Raw genomic sequence first — 13,868 nt, forward strand, 5'->3', positions numbered from 1 at the left:
AGGATCTTCTGTCGCAGCAGCAGGGGACGGTCCTCCACCCGAACCTGTCCAGCCTCCACCTCCATGCGTGGAGATTGAGCAGCGGCAGTTGATGCCATTTGACTTGCCTCCTGAAGTCTGTGATATCATTCTGGCAGCCAGGCGTCCCTCCACAAAGTCGGTATACGCCTGCCGGTGGAACAAATTTGTGGCATGGTGCACAGCAAAGGCTGTGGATCCCCTTTCCGCCCCTCTTTCGGAGGTTCTCCTCTTTCTTCTTTCTCTGGCCCGGCAGGGCTCTGCCCTGGGCACCCTGAAAGGTTATCTTGCTGCCATCTCCGCCTTCTTGCGGCTTCCTGATCAGCCTTCTCTTTTCAAGTCCCCTGTGGTTACACGCTTTCTCAAAGGCATTACACACACGTTCCCTCCTGTCCCTTTTGTAATGCCTCAGTGGGACTTGAATCTGGTCTTGACATTCTTGATGTGCGCTCCCTTCGAGCCTCTTCACAATTGTCCCCTTCGTCTTCTGACTCTTAAGACTGCTTTTCTGGTAGCCATCACCTCGGCTAGACGGGTGAGTGAGCTCCAGGCTTTATCTTCAAAGCCTCCTTTTCTGTCTGTTCATCCGGACAAGGTTGTCCTTCGGCCTCGTCCTTCCTTTCTTCCTAAAGTGGTGACTCCATTTCACCTTGGGCAGTCTGTCACCTTGCCCACCTTCTTTCCGCCTCCGCATCCTTCCAAAGAGGAAGAGAGGCTCCACCGCCTGGACCCAAAACGTGCGCTCTCCTTTTATCTGGACCGCACAAAACAGTTCCGGGTGGACGACCAGCTTTTTCTTGGGTACGTGGGCGCTAAGAAGGGGAAAGCTGTGCACAAACGGACCATCTCTCGGTGGGTCGTTTTGTGTATAAAAATTTGCTATTCCTTGGCTAAAAAGGACCCTCCTGTTGGGCTGCGCGCCCATTCTACTCGGGCCACGGCGGCTACTACTGCCTTGGGACGGGGAGTCCCTTTGCAGGACATCTGTCAGGCGGCGACGTGGGCTTCGCTACACACGTTTGCCAGGCATTATTGCCTTGACAGCCAAGTCCGGAGGGATGGCTTCTTTGGCCGTTCTGTCCTCCAGGACTTTCTGGTGTGATCTTGGTTCGCAGACCCACCACCGGGGATGGTATTGCTTGGGTATCTATTCTAAGGTGAGGAATCTAACTAACGTGTTTCTTTCAGATGAACAAGTTACTTACCTTCGGTAACGATGTATCTGTAAGAAACATTAGTTAGTTAGATTCCTCACCGACCCATCCATCCTCCCCGTTCTGCGAACTGACATCTAGGGTTAAGGTTATCCTTTTCAGGCCCCTAGATTTTATTTTTGGCACCAGTGTCGGTCTTTGCATGGCTCTGCGTTCCTGGCGCGGAAGGCTATGTACAAGAACTGACGTCAGCGCGCGAGGGCGGCGTCTAAGTACTCCGACGACGTCATCCCGGCGCACGACGCCGACGACGGACGCGGAGCCGCAGACGACGCCTAGCGACGCGCAAGGGGTATTGCTGACGAAAAATCTTCCGGATCCAGTCTGACGCCTGGGGATATTCTAAGGTGAGGAATCTAACTAACTAATGTTTCTTACAGATACATCGTTACCGAAGGTAAGTAACTTGTTCGTTGGGCACATATTCAGTTGTGGAATGATCCTGGGGGCACTGTTGACCCCTGATGCTGTTCTTTTACTAAACCTCTCCTTCCTGCTGACTTCAAGGGGTGCTTGTTCCCAACCAGCCCTCCTCTTTCCTTGGTATGTCATGCTGGCTTGAGTGTTGATATTCCTAAATTCTCATTTTGTCCCTCTCTATTTCTGAGAAATCTACTCTCAGTTTGTGCAGAAAAGAAGGTCCATTTGTCTCCTGTGATCAAATAATGACCCTTGCATTTGAAGAGAGGTTGGCATTGTAATGTTCCTCATTTAGTTGCAGCCTTTGCTTAGTCAGCTTTCCTGCCCCTGTGAGCACCCCTTTGCTACACTCCCATCTAACTAGAATTAACCAGCTTCATAAATGAACATTAATCTGAGAAGTAGAAGGCATTGAAGATAATCACAGGTTATTGTATCCCCTGATAACCCCTGAAGGAATCTAACAAATGTCCACAGAGACCCCCAAGCACAAACCAGCCTTTGTGATGGAAGTGAACCAGATCTGGCTGTAGTGTTTTTTTTCAGATTTCCAGTGACCAGGCACCGGGCTGCAGCTGCGCCCGCGTAAAGTCTGGATAAAGAGATCAACACTTGTGATGATCAGGGAGGAAATGTGGAAGGGAATGTGGAAAAACTCTGCTTCTCTTATCCCAGCTGCGGATTGGACAGATCTGTAGCTCTCATCCCACACCATCTTATATTGGAATATTACCTATGCTTGGAGATTGCAAGGCGGCAGCTGGACAAACCACATGCATGTGTCACTCTAAGCCCCGAACCCTGGGGAGTTCAGCGGGCACCTTAAACTACAGTGTGCACAGCATCACTGATCTGCTCTTTGATGTGTGAAACCACCTCTTTATCAACACAGAGGGGTTTCAGAAATGCAAATCATGGATTCCAGTTCTCTGTTCATCACACTGCGTCATTTCCATGTTTCCTTTATGCCCTTCTGTCTCATTCTCGTCTGCCATAGCTTACAGTTTACAAAATACTGTGTCTTCAAGATCAGATCCTGCCCCTCTGACAGAAGGTTTGATCCCACTGCGGACAGGATTTTAAGAATTTTGCCTGACCGAGATGGTGGAAGTGAAACAGTGTTTGGCTTTTACAAAAGACAGACAATTACATCCCGGGAGTCAGTCAATCAATCTGGTATTTGTAAAGCGTGAACTAATCATCCCTAAGGGTCTCAAGGCGCTGGTGGCCGTCGGGGAGAGTAAGTGAGCTATTGCCCTGAATCACATGGTGCTGAGCTGAACCGAGCTGCCGCCGGGTATCGAACTATGAGCCCCTTGCCCCTGAATCAGCCGCTCTGGCCGCTGCGCCACTCCTCTCCCCCATCAAGGTCTCTTCAGCTAAGGCCTTCCCTTCAGTCCACCCTGGCAGGTGGTCACAATATTGGACACCTGGGGCTGGAATGTTTTCACTTCAGAGTGCCTGGCATGAGAGTCATTGGCTCTTGACTCTTTAACAGATGACTTGCGTGCCTTGGGAGAGATGGCTACAATGGATACTGCTCCCCCCAAGCACACCGGGAGCTTGGGAGCTTCTTCCATCTGATGTCATTAAAGCTACTGAACTTACATTGCGCTCCGCACTCGATCATGTTAGTACAACAGCACCTGGATTGGGCACAGAAGTGTTAATGCGAGGCCTGCCTTGATGCACTCCAAAGGTTTTTTGATGACGAGAACCCTTCTTTGCAGAGCGTGTGGGGTTGTGCTGTCTACCAGTAGCATTGGAATTTCATTGGGCCCTGCCGACTGTTCCAGTGTGGCTAGCCTGCAGCTGGTCAAACGTTGACACCAGTTTGACCATCATGACTGTGAACTAAGTCACAGGCCTGACATAACTTGACATCAATGTGCCATTTGACCTGCAGGCTTATCTTACCCGTTGTGTTAAAACCTCAAAATATACTTTATTTTGAGGTTTTGAGCATAAATGAACAGAATTACATGGCTATATTTTCTAATTACCGGTCACCCACAGTTAATATGCAAGAGACTCCTTGGACTCTGCGCAGCAAGTTGGAACAACCGATCAGCGTGAATTTGAATATTTTGTTGCTAAACTTTGGCTTATTCGTCTCTCATTGAGCTGAAAATGCTGATCCTGCTGCAGAATATAATTTAGGGCACAGACTTGCTTAACTGATCGCTCTGCCCCTGACCTAGATATTCTGTAACCCCGCGGCTATCCCTCCCTGTGCTAGATTTGAAATCACCAGGGGCAAGCTAGCTGTTATTTACTGGAAAATACAAAAATAACTATAGATGGACAGAATGCAGAACAATGTCATACATTCACCCCAGTACAGAGATCTGGGCCTAAATCCACCGTTTATTTGCTCACCATGCCATTCCAGCTTGAACCCAGCCATATGCAAATCATTCTTGACCCTGTGCCCCATGGGAAAAGTCCAGCCCGAACTGCCAGGCCAGGTCCTCCCTGGACAGGAAACAAGCATCCTAGGACCGGTTTCGGGGTTTCACCCCTCTTCAGCCAGGATAGCTTGATTCCAGTGGCATGGAGAGCACGGGACCCACGTCTGGGCATACCCTTCCCACTCGGGGTGACAAATGCATTTACTGGAAAATATACTGATTCTGAGGTTCAATATTTGACTTTTGAATATCCTGGTGCTTAGGCTGTACCGACTGCTACACAATCGGTAAGTTCCTATATTGCATTCACTCCCTCTATAGTAAAATTCATTTATCCGACAATAACTTGGACTTGATAAGTTCCCCTCTCGTAGAGGGTATCAAGACACTTTCTGTAGATGATTTAGCTGGTTGGTGTGATCCTTCCTGTAAAGCCTCTCTGCAAGACTTTCTTAGCCAGCGTGACCTAAAATAATTCCGGTTGTTTTATACATGCGGTGTGGGCTGTACATTGGCTCTAAATGTCATTTGTACTGCTGATGCTTTGGACTGGTCAGTGTCTGTTTTAGTGTCTTTTTTCTTGACTGGAGCTTAAAGGCCATTCCACAAACCTCATGCTAGCCAATCTTTGAGGATTGTGTCCGTTTCAGATCCATGCACCCCGCACTTTCATGGCCGTTGCAGTTTTGCTCAAAACAGACCTATCTTAACAACTATTTCTTGAGGGGTTATTCTGTTTTGTGTTTGGCAGTTATGGTGAAAGCTTTAAAGACATGTACCTTTTCCCTTCAAAATTGATGCATGACATATAGGAATTCTGCAGTATGCTGATGACTTAATTATCTTAAATAGCCCAATGGTTGGACTTCCACACTCATAGAAGGCTTTAGAAAAGTAGAGTGTTTGTAACACATGGTGGTCAACCCATTGAACACGAAAGTAGCACTCAGCAGCTAGGCAGAGCCGCAAACTCACTCAGCGGCTTTCATGCACGTGCATCAAGTCGTGATGTGGAACTTGGAAGGGGGAGCACAAAAGTACTCGTTTTTAATCTAAGATGCAAAGAGTTTTTACCCCTTTGTGTACGACTGCTGGACCAGTTTGTCGTTCTCCTTGTTATAACTATGTAGGAATGTGTTTCAGTGAAAATTTGGCTTCAGGGTAACAAAGGGACAGGAAAGTTCACAAAAAAAGTCGATATGTGGAAAAAGTGCAAAGATAAGTCACAAATTCATGGTCGCGATACTTCGGCAAGGCAATGTGGAATCTTTCTTTGTTTCGGGAATAGGATTATACCATAGCTCGATCAAAGTTCAAAGAAACACTGTAAAGGAGATGTCATGCAGTGCAGAACTGTTGCACCTACTTGAAAGGAAATATTCTGAATTTGTCCTGAATCCCTATGTTACGAATGCAATCAGACACACGTCTGTTAGTGGGAGTTTTGTCTGTATGAGGTTCATGCAGTTTTAGTAACTGCCCTTTAAATAAATTCTTATTTATACGGGTATAAGCAGCAGCGACACCTCTAGATTGTGTGTTCAAGGACTCAAGAGGCGCTCTCACCTGGGCTGCCTATGTCGCGTATTACTAACAGAAAGAAGATGATGGCTGCAACGTGAATTTATTGCAGCCAGAGTGGGGGATTGTGAGGAAGCGCTTATCTTCATTTTGAGTGGCTCTTCAAAGTACTTTACAAGGAAATTTGTAAACATTTTTAAAGCTGTGTCTAAAAAGCTATTGAATTGTTTAATGTTCAGTTAATTTTAGAGACAGTTTTATATGACCTGTGATTATTCTTCTTTTTAGCTTCTGTTTTTGGGCTGTGTCTTTGCACGTTATTTTGACTCTGTGAAGTTGACATGCCTTTAACTGGCAATATCGTTTTATTACTATTACTAAGCAGAATTTCTCCACCAATTTTGCAAAACCTGGAGCGAGTGGTAGGGTCAGTTTTGCAGCTACTCTCGATTGAAGTAACTGCAAATCAGGGTATTTATAAGAATATTAAGCCTGTTTGCTGCTCTTGTCAGTACATCCTGAAATGTATTGATAAGATCCACCGAGGACGTGCGCTCAGGAGATATATAACTAGCGAAATTAGGGTGCATGGCGAATAAAAATCCAACAAAGAATACACCAGTGGAAGTGGCGATCCGGATAGTCATCTTATACTTTTTTGTTTGTCTATTACTGGAGGAGGCGGTGAAGGGTCATGGATTGGTGCTGGCGGAAGGCCAATCATGGGCATCTTCTTACATGGAGACCTTGATCTGCTTCTTTTAACCAGTCTTGGCTTCAAAGACTTATCCAGAGGTGGTAAAGGATCCTGAAGGGGAACAGCAGAAAGAATTACTACCCTTGTGATCTGCGCTGGAAGAAGTGAGATGGGAGTGGTGATGGAGAGTTGCTCCGTTGGTGACTCTGAAGATGGAGCAGTGGAAGCGTGGCTCAACGTGGAGTTATTCAACGGCATGTCTTTCAAGAATGAGTGCTTATGCGGCAACAGTAGGTGCCTCGATGGAAATGATAGCAGTCTTTGCGGCGATCTGCTCAGCGTCTGTGATGGTATTTATTTATTTATTACATTTATATGGCGCACAGCTACCCGGAAGTTTCCTGGCACCTGTGAACACGATGGACAAGAGGTAAGAGCTAGACGCTAGCATAAGAATTGAAGGTACTACTGATTAAGAAGCCAGGTTTTTCGGCCTTTACGAAATTTGAGGTAGTGTTGTTTATCAGTGAAGTCCTCTCTATCAGTGGGCCCGGTGTCAGCCAAATCTTCGACGCCGTAGGTGCTTTGGAGCTCTTCAGTGGGAATCATCGAAGCACCTGTCGAAGGCCCCGATGCTCATGTGACCTTCAGGAATGTGTCATATGATAGCGATGACATCGGTGTTACCTTTCCTCCTTAGATCTCCCCTCCAATGAGACGTTTCTTGAGAAATGCATAGGTTCAGTAGAGGACTTACCATCACTGACCTGCCTCCTGTTTCTTCTTCTCTCCTGATTCAACCTTCAGATCTTCTAGTTGCTTTTTAAAGCGAATACCTTCCCTGTCTTTAATGTTTCTTTTGGCAAAACCCACTGGTGTGTACTGAATGTGTTGGTGAAATTTACACTACACAAACCGAGTGGGAATCAGTGGCTGCCTTCTTCCTCCCACAAGGAGGACACTTCACAAAAAGCGAAGGCCTTGTGAGAAAAAAGCCAAACATGTGGGAGAAACAGGTGATCATAATGAAGGGCTATAAAAGACATCAAGTGTAGTGAAAAAGAATTGGTTTTGAAGCTAAAACCTCAAGACTTTGGACAAAAGTTTCCTAGAAGTGTTCTAGAATCCAGTCAGCACGAACCAGCAAAACCAAAAGCTGTGAGGCAAGATGCCAGTGCAGTGCATGCTGGGAGAGGGATGCTGCTTGGAGACGAAGCTTCTCAGACCTTAAAGGAGCAGTGGCCTCTATTTGACCCGGTGCACTGTACCTTAGCAGGTATTCTTTTTCTTCATTTTTTCCACACAGAAATCCAGGGTTGTACATACCTTTTTAGCCTGGCAAGCTAATATTTTTCGTCTAGGTGCTGTAGTGTAGCCTTTAGAGCTGTTCCTTAATAGACTAGTCCAATGAGAAAAGCTCAGTGAAAGCCTCCCGCTCAACTCTCTCTAGGCGCCATTTGACAACTAATTTATTTGATTTATTTATCTCACATATAAAGCGCAACTGCCACCTAACAGGTATCCTGGCGCTATGTAAATTACTAGTGGGAAATGGAGAGAAGTTTCGAACAGTGTGATAGTACTCAACAATATAATACTGAGTTAGAATCCTGGGGAGAGCTCTAGGTTTTAGGGGAAAGCCATGCTTTGAGACCCTTTCTGAAGTGTAATAGATCGACAGAGAATCTTCGGGCAACTGGAAGTTGATTCCATAGCCGAGCTGCTTCAATCATGATGATTCGTCCCCCTGTCTGGTTTTTCTAAACCTGGCAACACGGGCCATCTTGGCTGAAGAGAAGCGTAAGCTTCTGCCGGGGGCGCGTCATTTTAGTCTCTTCTGCGGGGGAACTGGACCAAAGCCATGAAGGGATTTAAATACGATGCAAAAGGACTTACACGTTATTCTTTGTATTAATGGTAGCCAGGGTAAATCTTTCAAGGACAGGGATACGGAGGATCTTCTCGGCCTGTTGAGGGCTAATTTGGCTGCTGCTGCTTGAACTCTCTGAAGCCGCTTGATTAGGTGATCCGGAGCTCCTAGCCGTAGGGCTTTACAATAGTCCAGTCTGCTTAGGACCACTCTGCGTACCACCAGTGCTCTTGATGAAAGAGGAAGAAGTGGGAGAATCTTGCGAAGTGCTCTGATTAAGGAGAAACATGTCCGTGTCGTCTTGTTGATTCGATCTTCTAAGCTAAGCTTCCTGTCGATAATTACCCCTAGATTTCTGACGGCCTCTGAGGGTACAGGGACCTTACCAGAGGGCACTGCCCAGATGTTAGATGGGAGCGAAAGCGGGACCTTAGATGCTGGACAGCACAGGAACTCTGTCTTGTCGCCATTAAACTTCAAGGAGTTGGATTTTAGCCAGACTGTAATATCGTTCATGCAATCATGAAATGTGTCGAGTGACATCGATTGAGCTCCTTCCAATGATGAGATTAATTGAGTGTCATCTGAGCCAAATTAACCTTGTGCAATTTGATAAGTGAGATCAGCGGGCTCATGTAAATATTGAAAGGTATAGGACTAATTGATGACCTGTGCGGGACACCATGTTTAATAGACCTATACCCGGAGCAGCGAGGGGGGGGGAGGGACACAGCCTGCTGTCTATCAGGCAGATAGGAGCGCAGCCACTCTGCCACTGAGCCCCCGACTCCAATCGAGGATAGTCTGGCCAAGAGGATGTTATGGTTGACCGTATCGAAAGCGGCAGAACGCTCTAATAAGATCAATACCACTGAATGACAATTATCTGCTCTCATTCTAAGCTCGCCCACAAGAGTGAGCAAAGCTGTTTCAGTTCCATGACCTGGACGAAACCCGAATTGCTCTTCCTCCAGAATCTGGTTAACTTCCAGATGGTGAGATAATGTTTTGGTAACGCAGCGTTCCAGAGGTTTCACAGGGTATGGTAGAGGAGATATTGATAAAACATCTACCTCCAATAAAGATTTCTCCTACAATACTATAGGAGTAAAGTGCTTCGGGGCCCCCGCATGTAGCAGGAATATTCTACTTTTAAAGCTTCAATGAGGATTCCTACAATGCAGAAGTGGAAGTAAAATTTCCTTACGCAGTTATGAGCCACAGATGGAGGCCTAGGATAAGGGGAGGGTAATGAAAGCAGTCATTACCTTACAGATAAGGAGGCAAGAAGGCTGTTACCACTCTGAAGTCTCCTGAGATACCTTCCCCTCAGCAGTGTTTAATTGGAGGAAGGTCTCCTCTCCTTTACCACAGGGTCTCACCTTTCGCTCTTGTCTCTCAATTGCTTTGTGCCAGCCCTTCCCCTTTTTTCACTTAAGTGAAACAAATAAACTAACATTTAAGTTAGTTTATTTTTTCTGCACCCAACAGTTTGTTAAAACCTGCAGTTCCCTTTATTAAAGGAAGGAAAGTAGCTGGCACAGTGCGATCTGGTAACTGGCATAACGAAAGCCGGATCTAGGCTGCAGCAATTGATAGGATCTAGTGCTCTCCATGCAGTCGAAATGCAAACATGTAAACCAGACGTGGCTCACGCAGCACACCCGTGGGACACTGAGAGGTCCCTTTGTGGGCCTGTAATGTTAGATACTGCCAGCAAAGGAAGGATTCTGATTGGCTGGCCAGCTCCCAACATTCCACTCTGGCTGCTAAATATTATGAAGGAATGAGTCTTTCCATGCAGTACATCGACCTTGATTTGTTTGCACCAGCCCCTTTATTTATTTACATATGTCTGTAGTGCACAGTCACTAAAAGAAACGATGAGTAGGCAGAATTCTCTTGTGCGCTCTTGTAAAGCAAGCTTTTCATAAATGAGGATGGAAATGATACTGAAACCCTTCCCCTGATGACCTGTCTTCCGTGAAAGCTTTGCACTTACTTTCCTGGAACAATACACCCTGGTGCAGTTTATAATTGTTTGAATTTTCTGTGAAGCGAATGGCTCCTGACCCAGTGTCTTTTCGAAGCCATGTTACATTCCTTGAAGAAAGTAAATTAGTCAATTTGTGAAAGTTCAAGTGGCAAAAGTGACATCAAACACCTCTTCACCCCCTGATGACATTACATTGGTGATCTGGTATCCTACCCTCAAGTGCTCAGCTGTCTTTTATCTGCTGCTGATGTGTTAGGGCAAAGGGTAGACTCTGTAGAAATAAAACATGTTTACTTTCTGTTCCTGATGTTACCTTCATGACCCCTGAGACCGGGTTAGCAAGGTGAAGCCAGTGGTAGCTTCCGTGCCCCTAAATGATGTACACGGTGGCTTCTGTAGGGAGGTGTCCAGGGTTTGGTTTGTGTTTTCCAGAGCGGATACGTAACCAGCTACTCACAGTTTGCTACTGACATATCTGTTATTCCATTCAGAATGCAGCCTTAGAACCTCATGCCTCCTTGAGGCCAGAAGAGTGAAAAGGGGTTGGGAATTGATGGGAAATCATGATTGGAAACAAGTGGGCAAATTGAAAAAGATGAAATGATGGGTGCAAAGGGATGCGAGAAGGCCTCAAGCATATGAGAGGTTAATGGATGGATAGGGTAACCAAGGGATTGAGGGTCTGGTTTAAAGTTTGGCAGAGATACCAAATTCCTTATGACACATACATTAGGATCGAATGCACTTATAATAAGGCTGGCGGTGTGTGTGCCATGTTTGTGAAGGCATACCCGTCCACCATACTCTTGACCATAAAGCACGTATAATAAGGCGAGCGGTGTGTGTGCCATGTTTGTGAAGGCATACCCATCCACCATACTCTTGACCATAAAGCACGTATAATAAGGTGAGCGGTGTGTGTGCCATGTTTGTGAAGGCATACCCGTCCACCATACTCTTGACCATAAAGCACGTATAATAAGGCGAGCGGTGTGTGTGCCATGTTTGTGAAGGCATACCCGTCCACCATACTCTTGACCATAAAGCACGTATAATAAGGCGGGCGGTGTGTGTGCCATGTTTGTGAAGGCATACCCGTCCACCATACTCTTGACCATAAAGCACGTATAATAAGGCGAGCGGTGTGTGTGCCATGTTTGTGAAGGCATACCCGTCCACCATACTCTTGACCATAAAGCACGTATAATAAGGCGAGCGGTGTGTGTGACATGTTTGTGAAGGCATACCCGTCCACCATACTCTTGACCATAAAGCACGTATAATAAGGCGAGCGGTGTGTGTGCCATGTTTGTGAAGGCATACCCGTCCACCATACTCTTGACCATAAAGCACGTATAATAAGGCGAGCGGTGTGTGTGCCATGTTTGTGAAGGCATACCCGTCCACCATACTCTTGACCATAAAGCACGTATAATAAGGCGAGCGGTGTGTGTGCCATGTTTGTGAAGGCATACCCGTCCACCATACTCTTGACCATAAAGCACGTATAATAAGGCGGGCGGTGTGTGTGCCATGTTTGTGAAGGCATACCTGTCCACCATACTCTTGACCACAATGCACTTGTAATAAGGCAGGTGGGCTGTCTGTCAGGTTTGTGACGGCGTGCCTGTCCCCCGAACTCTTAAATTAGGGCCTGAACGTCTTGAAGTCAGGGCGAGCTGTGTAGGATGGTAGAAAGAGTGGTGAAGGTAGGTGAAGAGACAGGAGGTTGGTGTGCCTTCACTCAAAAGCCATCCCTCAAAGGTTGCTTTGGCCTTTGAGTGATAGCACTTCTGAATCGAGGGATGTTGTGTACGCAGGATTCATTTATGCAGATTGGGCCACCTGTTAAATGTAAATGTAAATGTATGTGTCTTGTAAAGCGCACTGCTGCCCTGAGGCGTCGTGGCGCTGTAGACCGCTGGGGAACCCGTCCTGGCTATCCCTGTGAGATGGTCCCTCCTGGGTTTCTCCGAGGTGAAACCAGGCATCCCCGGCGAATGTGGGGGGCCGTTGTGGAGATGAGGCAAGCTAATGCCCAGAGTTGCCGAGCGTGTTCCTGGTTAGAGTAGGTACCGAGGCGAGAATTATCGAGTCCGTTTTGACCCTGGTCCACGACCCTGCCGCGTCGGGAATTGAACCCTGGTCCCTGGCCGATTCTCTGCTTGCGGATCTGCCGCCTCTAACCAGTGAGCCACACCTCTCCACTGTTAGTGCTGCGTCTGAGATTTCTCCTAGTGCACTTTTTGTCATTGCATACTGTGTGCAATGTTTATTTTCAGAGAAGGAATATTCATACTGTTACCCAGGCCTTTCTTCTTATTGTAAAGATCTGCTATGCTTTACATTGCGTTGGAAATCTCTAGTGGCTCTTGGTGCTAATATACCACTTCATTTGTACTCTGCATTTAACCATTTTCTCCTGGACCTATAATTATGACACCAGCTAGAGCTTTGAAGAACGTTGTCTTTTCCTACATGATTAATGTTCAGAGGAGCAGGACGGAGAAGTCATTCTTCACAGCTTGACATCCATTCCCATGTCAACGATGGGTTTGTCCCTGAGCACTTCCCCCCGCGAGACGACATGTCTATTCCACCTTCCCTCAAAGTCTTATAGCTCGTGATCAGGCTGCTGTCTCTCAGGATAAGCCTGTACCAGCTTAGACAGGAGGTCTGCATCTCCTCAACAGGCTTTTGACCAGTGGAACGAGCACTACCACCTTAGACCCAAGTATCCTCTCCCATGGAGACTGTTTTTCCCTATGAGGAACTCCACACCATATACACTTCCATCTCTTGGGCAGGCTGTTGCTCCTCAGAATGAGCGTGCACTTCCTCAGGATCAATACACTGAGTGGCCTTCGCATCCTAAGCGAGTCTTAACAACTCCCAAGCGCAGCATCTTCTGCGTATCCTGGTGACTCGCAGGATGAGTTCCTGTCACTTCAGACCCAAGCCAAGCTTCTTGAAACCAAGCCTTGCCTTTTTGCATATACTGCTTGCTCCCTGAACCTTCCCCTATATCTCACTGCCAAGCTGTGCGTCTCCTGTGCTGGCTTCTGTACGGCAGAATGGACCCAGTCACCTTAGGCTACCAAAGCTGTGCCCTCTGAACAGCTCTATCAGGTATGTTCTGTGTAGGTTGTTGTCTCGCTAGATGCCAAGTGTCACTGCATTTGCTCCTCCGGCTGTGTGGATTGTCACGTCCAGTCTTGCATCGTGGAAGCGCTGGAGAGAGGGCACTTCGCTCTCTCAGGCCTCCTTCCTTAGCCCTCCATCTCGCCATATGTCATCCAACATTAACAACAAGCGCACAGATTGTCTAACACTCGCCCATCTCCCTCTCTCTCCACAGGAAACAATTGAGAAAAATCAGGGCGAGCACGCAGAGAACGTCCAGCACATCAGGGATCTGCACACGAAAGACCTGCAGGTAGGGTCCATCGCAGGGACTGGCGTCTGTGGTTGGGAGTACGGCTTTGGAGCAGTGTGTTTGTAAACAGGAGGTGAACATCTTTCTGGACAACTCAGTAGGCCCCTGTTGCTTCCTGGCTTTACTACACTGCAGCCCTGGCCTTTATTGTTGGACACCCTAGCATGCAAAATCAGGATTCCTCCAGCCCCTGTCTGTAGTGCAGAACTCCATGAGACTTAAGTCCTGCAGCCCTGGCATGTAGTGTAGAACACTGTGGCACTGAAAGCAGGTAACACCTCCAGC

At 47.0% G+C, this 13,868-nt stretch overlaps 1 protein-coding gene across 3 annotated transcripts in view; it reads left to right on the forward strand.

The window, feature by feature from the left end:
* The window catches only part of GRIPAP1 (GRIP1 associated protein 1), a 597,534-nt gene that overhangs the window by 216,267 nt on the left and 367,399 nt on the right, over positions 1-13,868 (forward strand). For all 3 annotated transcript variants that reach the window (XM_085629701.1, XM_085629702.1, XM_085629704.1), the window contains one exon: positions 13,506-13,583. In XM_085629701.1, the coding sequence (XP_085485827.1) occupies positions 13,506-13,583 (78 nt within the window). The remainder of the gene's footprint in view (positions 1-13,505; positions 13,584-13,868) is intronic.

This window comes from Triturus cristatus, chromosome 10 (genome assembly GCF_964204655.1).
Source record: "Triturus cristatus chromosome 10, aTriCri1.1, whole genome shotgun sequence".
Lineage (NCBI taxonomy): Eukaryota > Metazoa > Chordata > Amphibia > Caudata > Salamandridae > Triturus > Triturus cristatus.